We start from the raw sequence: 17,659 nt of genomic DNA, 5'->3' as shown, positions 1-17,659 counted from the left end.
ACTTTCCTGTCTAGACCAAAGTTTGATATTTTCCATTCAAAAGCTATCATGAACATAATCTATCATTTTCCTGTGCTCCCAAGTGTTTGTAAGGTCAGCTCTCAGCAGGGAAATACAGAATCCTGAATGTTGTTGTTGACAAAAGGTGGTGGGGGAGGAATTGACTCTTCCAGTATTTTTGTTTTGAAAATTTTAAATCCCGATTTACAGATTATTCTGTTGTTGGTTTTTAATTACGTTTACGGTTCTAATCTTAAACATACGTACAGGAAAATTATTCTAAATTAAGTGTTTAGCAGCCAGTCAATGGTGATTAAAAATTAACTGACCTCTCGTAAACCTCAGCAGAGATCTAATATGCACTATGCATTTGTGCAGAGAAACCTGTTCAACACAAGCTCTGCTTTTGATGCATTATTTACTTCAAAGCTTTGCTTTTCATTCTGCTGCCTCACTTTAGTCTCACTCCTAAACTACCACAAGAGACTGAGAAATATGGCACGTTTTCAGATACTGACAACTTTTCAAAATATACCGAATGGCATGCTAACATTGGCTCTGATTCAGCAAAGAACATTGGCCTCCCTGTTCAGCGAAGCACTTAAACACATTTGAAGTCAATGGGAGTTAAGCACAAGCTTAACTTTAAGCACATGCCTAAGTGCTTCCTGAATTGTGGCCTAGATTTTTATCCCTACAAGCCCATACAATGAGAGGCTAAGTTAGATCAAAATCAGCAGCTGGAATTGCAATAAACTGAAGTGCTAATTGTCCTCAGCTCCAGCTGATTTCTGTGGATCTTTGGGGGTACTCAGCTAGCCAGTGCAGTCTCTAGAGCATAGGTATATTAGTATTTCTCACAGAAAGCATACAGGCAGACAACTGCTTTCTGCACCAGCTGAAACATCTGTTACGTCTTCAGGAGTAGCCCCAAATACAGCACATTGCAGTAATCCCCTCTGGTAGTAATGAAGGTGCGGGTAACCAAGGTGAGCTCCACATCAAAAAGAAAAGGGTTGCAACTTTCATGCCAGGCTAGATGGGAGAAAAAGCACTCGTGGCCACTGCTGCTATCTGCGGCTCCAGATGTAGCAGAGATTTTAACAAGTTATCCAAGTTGCTAACTTGGGTAACAAAAGATGTGTAGGCTCTCCCGGCTGAGATAGCACAGGTCATCTCTGCTATTTCCTCCAGTCGTTTTCCCCTAGCCGGCTGTCACTGGCTCTGTGTTCTCCATGCTGAGCTTCAGCTACCTAACTCTCATCCAAAGCCCAGTCTCAGCTAGACACCAGGAAGACTCATAGTGTATATTGGGTAGATTGTGCCCAGGTGCTTCAGGAATGGAGTTGACTGTGTGCAGTCTGGAGTGTTTGACCATGCTGGACCAGATCAGGCACTTGGCAGGGGAGGAGGTGATATACAAACAGAGCCGTCTCTTGGGTAGGGCGAATTGGGGTGACCGCTCCGAGCCCCGCGCTTTGGGGGGCCCTGTGGGCTGGTGCGATTGGCTGGCGCAGTTGGTCCTGGAAGAGACACATCCGTCACTTCCGCCCCAGGCCCCACACAATTTGCTGGTGCAGTCGATCCCAGAAGAGAGGAATCAGTCACTTCCACCCCAGGCCCCACACCCTCCTAGGGACATCCCTGAATACAAATGTTCTAGCTCAATTTAATTACTGTCTCTTTTAATGTGGACCCTTTTTCTTTTCTCAGACTGATTTGGCAACTCGCACAAGTGCTAGATTTTCAGTACTAGAATCATCCTCTGTCCACAGGGTACAGCACTGATAGCGCATTGTAACCTTCCCCACATCAGTCTGCCAGCATTCCTCCATCTTGAGATGCAGCAGCCAACTATATAGAGAGACAAGTTAACTCTCCATAATCATTCCTTCCTTGACATCTCTTCCAATACTGCTAACAAGAGCACCGCTTGTGGTGGATGGTTTTGTGATGTGGATGACAGTCCGCTAGAAAGTGTCTGGAGACCACCAACGCATTTCATGCAAGCTAATGGATAATATGAGAAATGATGGCAGCCATCTTGTCAAAGAGTTGGGAACTATGTCCTGCAGAACTCTTTGGCCTGTTCTGTGTTTAATGGACCATATTGTATGTTGGGAACATATTGAACCCAAAGCTGAAGTTAATGTTTTTTTCTCCCCCCCAGGTCATGGAGCTCCTAGTTCACTTGAATAAACGCATCAAAAGTCGTCCAAAAATTCAACTTCCAGTAGAGACTTTACTAGTCCAATACCAAGATCCTGCTGCAGTTTCCTTTGTCACCGTAAGTACTGTTCTTCCAAGAACATTACCTGATTTGTATAAAGGTGAGCTCTTTCTATTCTTTAGAGGCTCCTTGTGGTGCTTATCTGTCCATTCCCTTCAGAAACATATTATTGTGATGAGAGAGATGCTTTAAAGTGACTTAAAAATAAACAACTATATGCCACCAGCACGGGTGAAAGTAGTCGTTTTATGGCAGGTTTCAGAGTAGCAGCCGTGTTAGTCTGTATTCGCAAAAAGAAAAGGAGGACTTGTGGCACCTTAGAGACTAACCCATTTATCTGAGTATAAGCTTTCGTGAGCTACAGCTCACTTCATCGCTAAATTACTGACAACTTTTTGTGAGACCACTTCAATTATTCTCCAACTGTCATGAATACTTGAATTGACAGATTTGTTGTTTGTATTAGTCGCACATAGAGGCCCCATTGTGCCAGGTGCAGAACCAGCACCTACTGAGTGAGTCCCTGCCCTGAAGAGGTTACGGTTTAGAGCCCTGATCCTGCAAATATATAAACGTGTTTGCAAGTGTTTTCAGGATCAGGGCCTTAATAGATGAGACAAAGCAGGAGAAAGGGAATAATATCCCCATTTTTCAGAAGGGAAACTTTATCAGATTAATTCATTTGATTTTTTTTTTTTTTTAAAGACTTAAAAACTACTAACCGCTTTGTGAAACTAGTGAAGGCAATTCTTAGCTGAACTGTAGTGTGTGTATTACAAATACCGATACCGGTTTCATGGAAAAGACTTCAGAACATTGGAAAAGACCTGTCTTCCCTCTCATTGCTCTGGTGCTAACTCATGCATGTTCTTAATGAAAAATAACACTGTGGGAGCAGAGATGGAAATGTTTAGAGTGACAGTTAAACTCATTAAGTAGAATTCACTTCCGCTGGAGCCCTGGAACCAGCTGATTGTCCAAAAGTAAGAGCTAACAATGGGAGAAATTGTACATGAGCTTTCCCTTGGATGAGGCCAAGGATTTACAAGATGTTCATATTTTGTAGAACACTGAGAAAAACATCTTGTGTGAAGGTAAACTTGAAAAGCAGCTTTGTGTGCCATCGTTGTTGTCTATGGCAAAAGTCTGCTGACCATCCTATACTGAAGTGATATATGCTGTTTCTTGTAGTGTAGTCAGTTTCACAATGTTTTAATAAATACCTTGCCTACAAAGAAACATAGCACAGCTCACCTCTGCTTTGTGTTGGTCTGCTTCACAGTGCTACTTCCTTTCTATTGCGAATCACTGCTTATATTTAGTTACTGAAAATTTGCAATAAATACCACAGAGGTCACCTCAGAATGGTCTTTTACTAACTTCACACAATGGTTTGATCTTTTAAAAAAATTATTAATCAGATTAAACTAGTCACGGTCATGTGGATGTGCAAGTTTGAGAACTGTAACCATTTCAGAAGATGATAGTAATTTAGTAGGTCCGTGCTTAACTTAATCCAGTTGGAGTAACATATAACAAAGCCTTCAAATTTTTATGAGACACCCGGACTTAGTTTTTAGCTACCCTTTGTCATAAAAATCATACTTGGCTCAACAAATCTTCAGCCAGGGCTCAAAATTCATGTTCACGCAGATAGAGTCCTTATTTATCCACAGATCAAATGTACTGATCCCACATTACCCAGCCATTACAACTAAGCTTTGACTTTGAATGACTACCTCTACACGCTAGAGCAGAAGTGGGCAAACTACGGGCCACATCCGGCCCGCGGACTGTCCTGCCCGGCCCCTGAGCTCCTGGCTCGGGAGGCTCGCCCCGGCCCCTCTCCCGCTGTTCGCCCTCCCCTGCAGCCTCACTTCGCCGTGCCACCAGCACAATGCTCTGGGTGGCGGGGCTGCAGAGCCCGGCCTGACCCGGTGCTTGGAGCTGCGTTGCGCAGCGCAGCTGCTGTCCTGGTGCAGCTGCCCCCCAGCCACCGGCGCGCTGGGCAGCGCGGTACAGGGGCAGGGAGCTGGGGTGGTTGGATAGAGGGCAGGGGAGTTCAGGGGGTGGTCAGGGGCGTGGATAGGGGTTGAGGCGGTCAGAGGGCGGGGAACAGGGGGGTTGAATGGGGGCAGGGGTCCCGGGGGGGGCAGTCAGGAAGGAGAGGAGGGGTTGGATGGGGCAGCGGGGGGCAGTTAGGGGCGAGGGGTCCAGGGACAGTCAGGGAGAAGGGGTGATTGCCCCCCCCCGGGACCCCTGCCCCATCCAATCAGAAAGGAGGGGGGGGTTGGATGGGGTGGCGGGGGGTCCGGGGGCGGTCAGGGGACTGAGAGCAGGGGGGTTGGATGGGGCAGGAGTCGCGGGGGGGCCGTCAGGGGGTGAGAAGCGGGGGGTTGGATGGGGCTGGGGGCCAGGCCATGCCATGCCTGGCTCTTTGAGCACTTGTGCACTGGGAATTGGATTGACTCCTGCCCCCGAACATAAAAGTTTTAACCATTAAGTTATTGAACAGCCAGCAGGTAACCATTCTACATCACTACAAACCTGAGCTGGATTTGAACCAGCACTTTAGCAGTGCAAGGGGTTCCTCTCCCGTTATCAGCCTCTTGTGCTGTCCTATCCCACAGCTCTGTATTTTTAATTTTATTTGCAGCTTTTAACAAGGAGCGTTTAGAAATGTTTTCAAAGGACCTCTTGCTTATGTTGCAGAACTCCATAGTTACCCGATAGTTCAGTTTTATTTCCTTTCAGAAATAGGGACCTGAGAAAGTGAGAGAGAGAGAGGCATCCTCCTAAGTGCCTGTCCTGGGGTGCACTCACCGCAGGTGGCGCCCCTCCTTGGTTGCGCTGGAGATTAGCTCGGGTGAGGCATTACGCCATCCTCTGGTGCTGTCTCTCTCGTCATCCTCTCAGCCTGTGGACCCAGGAACTGCAGCGTCATCTTTGTGACTTGGCCCTCTGGCTGGGTCACTACATGGTTCCCCTTCTTGAGGGTGGAGTAAAGTCTGTCCTGGAACAAATAGTTCCAGGTGGTCCACTGTCCTCTGCCTGGTATGTGCCGTGTCCCCAGTGGCTGGTAGGGGAACCCGGGCCCGTCCTCTACTTTGGGTTCCAGCCCAGGGGCCCTCTTTTAAGCAACCAAGTCTGGTCTCCTATTCCTTGCTGCTCTTCCCCTGAGCCTTCTCCTACCTTCCTGTCTCCCGGTTTGCCAGCCTCCCAACTCCCTCCTCCCAGGGAGTGACCATGGACTACCCTCTATAGTCCTGAACATACCTCTCTCCTCCCAGGGAATAACTGCAGCCTTCTTCCCTGCAGCCCCCTTCTGTTGCCAGCTATCTGACTTTATGCAGGACCCTCCTGTTCTTGTCCAGCTGAGCTTCATGTCTGATTAATCAATCCCTGCTCCCTGGCGGCTCCTCCGAGTGCCACCTATGAGTTAATTGTGCCTAATTTACTCTCTTAGGGCCAGTGTGGGGAGTACACTCCATCACAGTGCCTTACTCCCATTGAAGTCCGCAGTGAAAAAGAGCGGAATAGGTGCTGAACCTGCCAGTAGAAAACTGTCAGTTAATCATCGTTAGCCCTGGAAATAATTGCTTAGTCTTTCAGACCCTCAGTTGTCATATACAACGTCAGAAACATACCATATGGGGCTAGTTTAACAAAATTGATTTTTCTTTTGTATTGATGCTACATATATTTTTTTTTACCCTTGCAGAATTTTACTATAATTTATGTTAAGATGGGTTACCCTCGTTTGCCTGTGGAAAAACAGTGTGAGTTGGCACCTACTCTCCTCACTGCAATGGAAGGGAAACCGCAACCACAGCAAGACAGGTATGACTATGTACAGTTGGAATGAAAGAAGCTTATATTGTAAGAATAAAATGAAATGCACTTTTTCTTGGTGATCATTTGATTACCTAGCAAGACTTGCACGTTGGATTATATATGCAGAAATCCAGCTTCGCTTCCTGACCATTAGTTAGCATGGAGGACGCATCAGAGCAGGGATTATCTCATATGTTGAATCTACATAATACCCAGCACACCAGGGCCTCAATTTCATGGGGGCGCGGGGTCTCTAGATGGTACTATAGTACAGCTATGTCTAAACTTTCAAAAGCAGCTGGTGATTTGGGGTGCCCGACTTGAGACACCTTAAAGAAACCTGACCTTCACAGAGTGCAGAGCACAGGCCCTCTGAGAACTGGGCCCTTTTAAGTGTGTCACGTTGGGCACCCAAAAATTGAGGCATCCAAACTCATGTCACATTTGGAAATGTATCATAATAGTTAAGATACTGACAATTACAGGCCAGGTATAGGAGCTGCTGTGTGCCAAGCGTTTCTGGCAGTGTAAAGGGGCCCTAAAATTAGTGTAAATTACATTTCCACTTACTTGAAGGTGCCTTTATGCTACCAGAGTGGCACAAAGTGGTTTAATTATCAACGAGAATCAGGGTAAAATCTTCGTCTTGTTGAAGTCCATGGCAAAATTTTGGTTAACTACAGTGGGGCCAGGATTTCAACATAGGTGTGTAAGTGGGAACTGTTGGGTGCTGAGGCCTTTTGGAAATCTGGCTGTACATGTACAGAAAATGGACATGGTGTATGTATGCTTCATAACTCTGGGTCTGATCCCATGAGGTGCTAATCTCCCTCTACTCCAGTTAATTTCAATGGGACTATGAGGATGCTCAGCCCTGTGCAGGATCAGAGCCCAAGTTTTGAACAAGAGGTGTTCTCTGTGAGTCTCTCTTTGGTTGCAGTTTCTGAAGCTAGATTTTCTGTGTGTGTGTGTGTGTGTGTGTGTGTAAATGAATTCACATAAGTATAACGTAGTAATGTTCTTAAAAATGTGGACATAGATAATTAATTCTTATCCTTGGTTGTGAGTTTGTATTGTATTTTGTTTTGTTTAAACACAACCCCCCAATTTGCTTCCTGCCTCCCATTGTTAGGCATGTTGGGTATCAAATGAAAGCTGCCAGAATAAGATTCGGTGGATTTTCACTTAAAAAAAAACAAACAAAAAAACCTTGCCTAAATCTCTGCTATACAGTTTGTGTGTGGAATGCGAAGAATCAAAAGGTGTTTTTGTAAATAGTTGCACTAAATGTAATTGTTTTTCAGCCTAATGCATCTTCTAATACCAGCCCTTTTTCACATGAAATATCCTGTGGAACCATCAAAAGCAGCTTCTCCATTTAATCTTGCTGAAAAACCAAAGACTGTACAGCTGCTCTTGGACTTTATGTTGGATGTGCTCCTCATGCCTTATGGGTAAGTGAGGGCGAGCTGCAGCAAAATCCTGTAACACTTGGAGTATCTTGTGTATGATGGATGATCAGAAGTGTGCACAAAAGAGACTTCTTTAAAGTGTGCTCCTTTATCTCGTTTTCCCAATAAAGTTGATGAGGCCCTAGGTACTTAAACAGAAACCTTATTTTAAGCTTGTGAGTAATCCCATCCCTATTCAGCAAAAGGCTTAAGTGCTTTATTGAATCTGTGTCTTACAAATCTCTCATTAACTTCCGTTGGGAGCAGGATTTAAAACTGTGGTTTTAAATACTCATGCATTCACAATAAAATAAACATCAAATTGCTTTATCATCTCCCCCTGCACCTCCCCATTTCTGTGCTTGGTCTGTTTGGGCCCAATCACCCAAGGTTCTGAGCACTCTCAACTGCTCTAGATCGAAATGGGCAATGAGGGCTCATATCTCACAGGATCGGCCCTGTAGTGACACGAGATTTATGTTGCGACTTTCTGCTCATTACAGATGTCGTAATCTTGATTAACAGCTGGTGTCGGTGTGTGCATCAGCTCCCAGAGCAAGTTTGTGTACACTCATTATTTATAGTGCCGTTGGGTTTTACTGATCTTGCCCTTTTGCATATTTAATCAATACTTTTCAAAAGCCACTTCCCATCTGACTCTGTGTTTGCCACTCCTTTATATTGTTCTGGAAGCATTCACTTGGAAGGACATTGGAAATTATTTTAAAAGCAGGACTCCTCCTCCACTGTCCCCCTTGACTGTCACTTGGCTGCAGGTGAAAGCTGGGATATTCTAATGCACCTGCGTGAGTTAGGAGGACACGCCCTTTTGTAGTACAGTGAGACTAGTGCTCTTGGTGCACTTTGGGTAGGATTTTCAAAAGCGCCAAAGAGCTCAGGCCAAGATTTTCAAAAGTGACCAGTGATTTTGGGTGCCTGACTTGAGACATCTTTAAGAGGCCTGATTTTTGGAAAGTGCTAAGAGGGTATCTCAGTATGAGCATCCAGAATCACTGGCCATCTTTGAAAACCTTGGTGTCTGTGTGGAAACTATGCATAACCTGTTGTCAAGAAGGGTAAATCAAAGTTACATAAAATTGCTCGGTGGAACTTGCTCTGTGATTATGCTTCACGGGTTGGATTTGGGCCACGTGTACTGAAGCCATGATGTTGGTAAATCTATCAGGAATGAGTGCTCTCTAAATAGACCCTTATTACGTTCTGCTGTATTTAGTGGTACAGCCTGGAGGGGGAAGGAGTATCCTGGTATAAGGCTATGGCTGTTGATCAGGCAGTAGAAGGACCTGTATTCCTGTTCTGTAGGTGATATTTTGTTACAAGCTATTTTCTTTATTATGTTCTGATCTGAACTTCTGCTGGAACTGAACCTTGGAGTGAATTACCAGGTCTGATCTCTGTTCCCAGTAGCCTACTGCATAGTTGCTTGATTGTTTTGTCTCCTTAAATTTTAGTGCTAAATCTTACTGTAAGCTGGAGCCTCCAAGAAAGATTTTAAAGGAGGGTTTAAAAGCCCAAATCACACAGTTGTTTAAACTCTGTGTGTGAAAGATTATTCTCCAGAGTTGGGATGAGCATTCGCTTGCATTCCTGAGATTGTTTTCTGCCTCTGTGGTCTGTATGCTGAACACACATTGTTCAGAGCAAGAGCAAATTGCTCAGATAGGTCTCTGTGCCACAGTTCTCATGTTCTGATGGGTTTAGCTGGCTCGGCAGCGCACGGGAGAGTGGCTGTTGCTCTGGACCCTAGGCGTGCGTGTGGGTGCTCGCAGAGAAGCATGGCTGGTCGCTTTCTGAGGATACGTGAACACTGGAGCTGGAGGTGTATCTTCCAGGGCAGGTAGACGTACGTGTGCTAACTGACGGAGCTAGCATGATACAAACAGCAGTGCAGCCATGGCAGCGCAGGTGCGGGGATGGGCTGGCCGCCCGAGTGAGGACCTAGGTCCTGGGTGTGCGTCTACTCGGTGGCCAGCTACGCTGCTATTGTTAGCATACCAAGCTCCATCCGAGCTAGTGCAGGAATGTTTACCCGAGCTAGCGTCAGTACACCCTACCCACGCTGGAAATGAAACCTCCAGTTCCAATGTCGATGTGCCCTATGAAGACCGGCGCCTGAGCCCCCAAATGCCGAGTGCCTGAGAATTTGAATTCTGTTGCCTGTCTCCACTATCAACACTGCAGAGATGGGCTGTTTCCAAGGGGTATTTGTTTTTTTTACCACAGCTCTCCCCTCCCTTCACATCCCGGGATTGCCCCCTGAGCAGAAAGGGGCCTGCTTTGCTGCCTTCTCTGTATTTTCATGCATCCCAGCCTCCTCTTTGAGGGAATCACAGAATCCTAGAAGATCAGGGTTGGAAGAGACCTCAGGAGGTCATCCAGTCCAGCACCCCTCATACAGGCTCCAGTTAGTACTTGTATAAGAGTTTATCGAATACAGTGTTTAATGTGTGTTGATTTCTAACACAGCAGAACCTCATTAATTCTTAATTTACCGACCCACTAACCTGCTAACGCTCACCAAAAAGCCCTGCCATCCCTCTCCTCTCTCAACAAACATTTAATAGCAGAGCGTTATTGGGAAACCTGGAGTTACTGGGCCTTTGTTCCTTTTGTAGCCTTTACGGTAGCAGACCGACTGGTATACTGAGAAGTATCATCTGAGCTACTCACTCAATAAACAAACTACATTTTGTGATGCACTGTTGTGTTCGCTTACAGGCTAACTTGCAATGGGTCTCCCTGTCAGTAATGCAACTTGGCAAGGCTCTGCAGTGTGTTTAAATAGTCTGTCTTATGTATATATGTGACGTTGCACTCCATATGTTTTATGGAAATATGTTTAAGTGTGAATATGATGTACCTGGAATATGCTTCATGCAAAAGGTCTCGTGTAAGGTATCGTTACAAAGCTTATAATCTACTGAGTGTGCTCATCCTATTCGTATGAATGTATCATTCTCGTATTTGAAGCTAGAAATATGAAGTATTACTCTGAAGTCCCAAGCTGGCAGGGAAGATAGGCTCAGAGGTAGTTTCAGCACTTCAGGTGACAGTCCCAAGGGGGTCTCTGTGACCGAACCCGTCACAATGTGGTCAAAAAATAATATTTGAGGGGGAGGGAGGAGTGATATTTATTTTGATCTCTTCAGTGCCTGTAATGAGGAATTGACTTCAGTTCATAGGGTAGTTTAATAAGTCCACTCACGTGTTCCTTTTTTCCTTCCAGATATGTACTGAATGAATCCCAGAGTCGCCAAAATGTGCCATCGGCACAGGGCTCTTCTGCATCCAGTAGTGCTGGAAGTTCGGGGATCCCTCAACCTCCTCCAGGGATGAGCTTTTACGCAGCCAAACGGGTAATTGGAGATAGCCCATGGACACCTGAACAGCTGGAACAGGTAATGCAAATCACTTGGGCTATGCAGGGTATGAAATGGGAACTTCAGTAAAATGACTTGGTGGGTACAACATGCAAGGAATGCACAGTGTGGAAGTAAATGAAGAATTCACTCCAAAAAATGGCTTGCCCAGCTTGTATGTAAAGCACACGGTGCCTGAGTAGGACTCTGTAGTCTACGTGCATGTTATTTTGAAACCTGCACTTCATGCATTAAAGCACCTACAAATTATTAGAGTGAGACAGAGGTCTAAGGCTGCCACTGTTGATCTGTCAACAATTTTTCCATCTAACTTTAAAACATATTTTCAGAACTTGCTAGTAAATGCACAGCTGAGCTCTGTCCTTGCCTGTGTCTTTCTCTTTGATGTAATAGAGTTTCTGAACTCTTCTCTCAGTTATATTAAACCTCCACTGCAAATGAACTTTTTGCCACCTAGAAAGCTTAGCTTCTCAGTTGAGGAGATGGAAAGAGTGAGAGTTTCCCTCTTTAGGATTACAAAAGGCCCAGATTTCAGTCTGCTAAACCTTGACATTAATGTAGCACGTCGTCTGGTCAGTAATTTTTACTTTCTCTTCTACGTTGCTGAGCAGTGTAAACTGGGAATAGTAAAGTTCATTGAAGCTGAGCAGGTACCAGAGCTTGAAGCTGTCATACACCTGGTAATAGCCTCCAGCGACACGCGACACAGTGTAGCAACTGCAGCAGACCTGGAACTGAAAAGCAAACAAAGGTAATGGCTTCTGTTTAAGAACTGGGCACTGGCATGTCTAATAATAATAGTTGCAATTGATGTAGTGATCCAGAAAGGTTACACGCTGAGAGGGGACAGCAACTCCTCTGAGTGGTTGTGCTGCTGTCCTCTTAGCTCATTCATGTGGGGGGAGGCATAGCTCAGGGGTTTAAGCATTGGCCTGCTAAATCCAGGGTTGTGAGTTCAATGCTTGAGGGGGCCATTTAGGGATCTGGGGCAAAAATTGGGGATTGGTCCTGCTTTGAGCAGGGGGTTGGACTAGATGACCTCCTGAGGTCCCTTCCAACCCTGATATTCTATGATTCTATGAATACTTTTTTAGTGGGACCCAGCGTAGTTTATCAAATGGGAAAGCCACACCGCTCTCTGACCATGCATATTTATCCTGCTGGTTAATCACTTCAACATTGCCCTGTGCTGTCCTCTTCCACAACAGCAGCAGCAAGGTTTCTTGCAGGATGACTGTCTCCTCCCCAGCCAGTGCTGGGTGGAAATAATGCTCCTCCTGGAGGAAAATCTGCGATTTTTACCTCAGGCTAGCCGATATAGTTGCTATTGCTATTTGCTGAGTCACTTGCTAAGCAGAGGCTACTCCGTTCACAGTTTGTGTGGGGGGGGCTGGAGGGTGAGAAAACCTGGATTTGTGCTGGAAGTGGCCCAACTTGATGATCACTTTAGATAAGCTATTACCAGCAGGACAGTGGGGTGGGAGGAGGTATTGTTTCATGGTCTCTGTGTGTATATAATGTCTTCTGCAGTTTCCACGGTATGCATCTGATGAAGTGAGCTGTAGCTCACGAAAGCTCATGCTCAAATAAATTGGTTAGTCTCTAAGGTGCCACAAGTACTCCTTTTCTTTTTGTAATTCTTTATCTCATGACTGCAGATTATATGTGGGGTGAGGGTGAAATTAGGCTGCACTTGAAGCTAATTAGATTTAGATTTTTTTTCCCCACAACATTACACAGTGCTGTAAAATATATTTGTAAATAATTAAGGCATAATTTTAACATGTTGCTTTTACAATTCTTTAGCTTAATTGACTGGAATAATCCTATTATCGTCAACAAAATGTACAAAGTGTACCTTGGGGATATACCACTGAAAACTAAAGAGGTAAGACTTGCGTCTAGTGCTGTGTTCCTGCTTTATTCATGAGAATCTTATTTTATTTGCCTTGGTTTGTTTGCTGGACAAAGCATCCATTTTTAGTTTGTCATTTCCTTTGATCTGTGTTTTTTGCCAGACAGTTGCTGTTGAGTAAATATTTTTTTTCTTTTTTGAAAAAAAATACACACTTTCGTGAATTATTAACAGTAGTTAGCAGTCAAGTAGTAGTAGCTACATCCAAAGAAATATCTTTCACCTTGTTCCTGACAGGGAGTTGTTCTGAAGCCAGAACTGAAACGAGATCCAGTCAGCACCCGGGTTAAATTAAAGATCGTTCCTCATCTTCTGCGTTCCAGACAAGCTGCAGAAACATTCCCAGCTAATATTCAGGTAACGTCTTCACTCCACAGCAGCTATTCATAACACGTCTACTATTTGTATCATTCCTCCAGTGCCTAGGAAAATGCTGAAACTTAACTACTGCATGTGATAGCTAGCGAAGGAAGGGAGTGCAAATAATATTTGAAAATTAAACCAGTCACTGTATCCAATCGTCTCGTGCTTCCCACCAGGTGGTGTATGATGGGCTCTTTGGTGCAAATACGAACACGAAACTGAGAACTCTGTCCCTGCAGTTTGTACATCATATTTGTATAAGGTAAGCCACTTACATGGTTTATGGTAATAGATGCAAAACTATTTCAAGCAATTTACGGAGACAACTTTGTATGGTAAATATGCTGTTGTGCTGAAGGCAAAGAATATTTAATTCTATTGCACATGGGGGTTTTTTAAAATATTGTATAACTTTTTGTATGCTAAGCTGTAATATTGGCAGAACAGAGATGATGATGATGATGGCAGTTATAGAAAGCAATTGGTTTTTGGTAGTAGGAGGTGCAAAGAATATATTTTAACATGTTTTCTTTTAAATTCCAGTTGTCCAGAAAGTAAAATAAAGCCACTAGGCCCAATGCTTTTAAATGGACTTACGAAACTGATTAATGAATACAAAGAGGTGAGTTGAAAGGTTCTTTGTTGTAGAATCACATTTATTTATTTAGAGAGACAAGGTGGTGGGGAAATACCTTTTATTGGACCAACTTTTGCTGAAGGTATTGCCTCACCCAGTGCTGTCCCTAGGGTGGTTCGGGTCCCGGGACAAATCAGCCTCCCTGCTAGTCTCCTCGCAGTCTGCCCATCCACTTGGTTACTGCTCACCTCCTCATCCCCCACCCTTCTGCCTGCTGTTTGCCTCCTCACCTCGCTCGCCCTCCCACCTCACTTTCCTGCCCGCCTCCTCACCTGAATATCGGGACAAATGGCATCCCGATCTTAAATCAGTCTGGACACAGGCTAAATATCGTGACAGTCCCGATTTTATCGAAGTGCTGGGACCCTTGAAGCGAGGGCCCCGGGGCAGTCACCCTGATTGGCTCCTACCCAAGGGATGGCTCTTACCTCACCCACCATGTCTCTCTAATATCCTGGGACCATCATGGCTACAGCAACACTGCAAGGGTTGATTTGTTTAGATTTATAAAAAAAGAAAAAAATGATTGGTCTGATTCTTATACCTCATTACTCTTGCATGATGTTTATTTTAAAAGAAAGTATAAGGAAATATTTTCAGCAGATAGGTCAGAGAGAGGAAAGGTGATCTCGTGGTACTGAACTGTGACCCAAGAGGCCTGGTCTACATTCCCCACTCTTCCATAAATTTCCTGTATGACCTTTGGCAAGTCATTTGGCTCCCAGTCTTGCAAACACTTATGCACATGCACGTGAGTAGTCATGTTGATTGCAAGACTTCAATGGGACTATTCATGTACTTGAAGTTAGCACATGCGTAACTGTTTGTTTGCAGGACTGGGACTTTATTCTCTGATGCCCAGATCCAGGGAGGTACTTAAGCCCATGTATAACTTTAAGTATGACCTTGGTGTCTTTCATTGCCTGATGAAACTTCCATGTAGTGGTCTTCAGGCGTAGTCCCAAGCAGAGTGCACTGCAGTTGTTTAATACAGAAGTATACAATCGCTTAATACAAAGCATTGGTTAGTGTGTGCAATCTGCATCGGAGGGGATAAGGTCCAACTTTCTACCCTAACAAAGGCAGAAGACTGCACGTAGCCACAATTGTAGCTTACCTCCCAGGAGCAGCTAATGGGCCAAACTTAGATTGTAGACCATGTTGCAAGGGTATGTCCATCTCTTGCCAACGGTGGGAGCGGAAACCACTTTTATCAGATCCTCTGGATGCTTCTCCATTGTGCATCAGCAACGTGTCACTCCTCTCTGGGTTGAACTTGCAAAGGGAAAGCTGAGGCTGTAACAAGCGAAGTTGAACCAGACACATTTAATAACCTTCTGATTCGGGGTGTTTTTGTTAACTACCAATTTAAACGTCAAAAGCCTCACAGATGGAGGTGGGGGTGGTGGTGGTGAGGACAGGAAAATAACAGGGGAGTAGGGCAGGGAGGCAGTGAGAGGAGTAGGTGAGGGGATGTAGGAATGTAAATATTGCTGAGACATGAGGGAGTTTGGTAAACAAAGGAAAATAGCATTAGATGCACGTTACGTAAAGAAAGCAAGGAGGAAACAGGGTGAGAGGGGTGCTAGTAAATGCTGGGTGTATAATTAAAATCTCTCTCCCTTGTGTAAGGTGCATTGATAGTGTTTGTAGAGTCTTTAGTGGACCATAGTGCTGAAGTTCCAATCAGTGGTGATGGGCCAGGGTAACCTTGCAGCGATTTGTTATTCACTCCTGGTATTGTGAAAGGACCTGGGAGTCGAAGTCATGGACCTAGACCCCTTCGTGCTAGGCGCTGCACGGGCCTGATTGTGATACCCTGACTCAGGCTGAGGGCTTATGTAGGTGAACACTCAGTACATGGCAGACGGGTGCAAATCTACCCCACACTAGCCTGCTGCACACTAACTGGCCACGTGGGTCCTGCTGCTGCATGCTAGAAGTTCCTTTATGCTCAGCGGCAGGGTCTACGCGGCCAGTTACTGTGGAGCAGGCGAGTTTGATTGACACCCCAGCTTGCCATGCACTAGATGTTCCTCTAGACCTTCCCTGAGTAATGCCTTCCTCCATGTGAAGTCAGTGGGACCTAAGGCAGGGTAGGGATGGTATCATTTCAACAGGTACTACCAGCCATAACTAAGGGTGTCGTACTCTGGCCCAAAACACAATGCAGGTTTTCCCAGTGTCATTTCATAAAGCAAACTTGTGGTTTTTATAAAGCACGTTACCAATGCCTGATCATGCAAACCCTTTCCTAGTCCCAGTGAGTCCAATAAGGCTGTCAGGAAAGGTGTACCGATAGGAGGAGGGATGGGCCTTTCCTTTCCTTACGAAGGGTGTGGTGGGTATGCATTTAAGAAATGGTTGGATGGGTGCTACCGGAGCCAAGTGTTTAAATAATTGTTTGCCTGGGGACCCTGAACCTGTTGTGTGACGAGTGAGAGGCTCTGTGGCAAGGTGGTTGGGCTCAGTGAAAGGTGTCTGTTACTTGCTGGCCATTTCACAGACCTATCAAATCCCATCAGCTTTTCTTTCTTGAAAGATCAAGGCAGCTTTTTTGGTGTCATTTTTCGTTTCTGTGGGAAGAGTGTAACACATCTATTCTTCATTTACAAGGTGCTTAGCTCTGGGATTTGATTATTTTCTTTGTTCTCGATGTCTCCGGAACATGTTTCAAAGGTTAGGAGACAGGATGTAAAGTAAAGGCATAATTGTAAGGGATAGGTATCTGTGTTTTTCTCTCTCCTGGCTCTCTGCTGACTGGGCTTTTTATTGTTTTATAATTCAAGGACCCCAAACTGCTGTCAATGGCCTATTCAGCTGTTGGAAAACTCTCCAGGTAACTAAAGTGTATTTTAAGTAACGGGATGTCGGATATTTTTTCCAAAGCAATTTGTAACTCTGTCAGCAGGCCGGTGCGTTAGTGTCGTGCCACGTGGCCATTTGCAACAGAGCACAGCATGTGGAGAAGCACTGTCTTGTGTCATCTCTGCATCTGTAAAATGAAGCATGTTGGTGGTTGATCATTATGCTAGGAATGACTGATGGTAGTTCGCGGAAGCATGTAGAGAGGATCTAAAAATGGTTCGCTTCTCTAGATTGCTGCAGGTTTGTTCATTTATGACTTTTAGCGGAGGTTAGCACTCATGAACTCTGTGAGCTGTGTGTTCAAAAGTGGACCTCCACACTGGCTATCAAATTGACTGTTTCATAGAATGTCTTGATTTCTGAGCCATGCTGAGCGGTTGTTAATGGGAATAATTGCCCAGTGGTGGAGGTGGATAATTTAGAACTTGAGATGATGCTTGGAGGTAGAGGTGAGTTGTAAAGAGATGAGGGAAGTGAAATGCAGAGTGTGGATATATTTGCTCTCAAATTCTTTTTAAAAAACCTTCTCAAATGATTCTATTTCAGTCGAATGCCTCAGCTGTTTACCAAGGACATAGCTCTTGTCCAGCAGTTTTTTGAAGCTTTGTGCAAGGTAGGTGATCACGTGGGTTTGGGAGAAGGTTATTATTTAATGTTTGGGGGACACACTGGAGAGTAATGAATCCTCTTGTTTTCATATTGCAGGAAGAGCCCGATACCAGGCTGGCTATTCAGGAGGCCTTGTCTATGATGGTTGGCGCATACAGTAGTTTGGAAGGAGCACAGCGTACGCTTATGGAGGCTCTTGTGGCTTCATACCTAATAAAGGTATTTTATTAGGGATAAAACTATCATTTTTTAAAGAAGACAGATCTGCGTGGTATCTCCTGTAGAGCGAAGAAAATATTTTTCAGTTAGTAGACATTTTCACTAAAAATGCATTTTTCAGGGCTCTGAATC

General features: G+C 44.8%; 1 protein-coding gene across 7 annotated transcripts in view; it reads left to right on the top strand.

Moving 5' to 3' along the window:
• ECPAS (Ecm29 proteasome adaptor and scaffold) overlaps nt 1-17,659 on the top strand; it is an 89,854-nt gene that overhangs the window by 17,337 nt on the left and 54,858 nt on the right. For all 7 annotated transcript variants that reach the window (XM_073345601.2, XM_073345606.2, XM_073345603.2 and 4 more), the window contains 12 exons: nt 2,171-2,287; nt 5,952-6,070; nt 7,369-7,518; nt 10,763-10,934; nt 11,528-11,667; nt 12,723-12,804; nt 13,069-13,188; nt 13,371-13,456; nt 13,738-13,816; nt 16,621-16,670; nt 17,246-17,312; nt 17,405-17,527. In XM_073345601.2, the coding sequence (XP_073201702.1) occupies nt 2,171-2,287; nt 5,952-6,070; nt 7,369-7,518; nt 10,763-10,934; nt 11,528-11,667; nt 12,723-12,804; nt 13,069-13,188; nt 13,371-13,456; nt 13,738-13,816; nt 16,621-16,670; nt 17,246-17,312; nt 17,405-17,527 (1,305 nt within the window). The remainder of the gene's footprint in view (nt 1-2,170; nt 2,288-5,951; nt 6,071-7,368; nt 7,519-10,762; nt 10,935-11,527; nt 11,668-12,722; nt 12,805-13,068; nt 13,189-13,370; nt 13,457-13,737; nt 13,817-16,620; nt 16,671-17,245; nt 17,313-17,404; nt 17,528-17,659) is intronic.

The sequence above is a fragment of the Lepidochelys kempii genome, chromosome 5 (genome assembly GCF_965140285.1).
Source record: "Lepidochelys kempii isolate rLepKem1 chromosome 5, rLepKem1.hap1, whole genome shotgun sequence".
Taxonomy (NCBI): domain Eukaryota; kingdom Metazoa; phylum Chordata; order Testudines; family Cheloniidae; genus Lepidochelys; species Lepidochelys kempii.
This window is presented reverse-complemented; position numbering and strand designations above follow the sequence as displayed.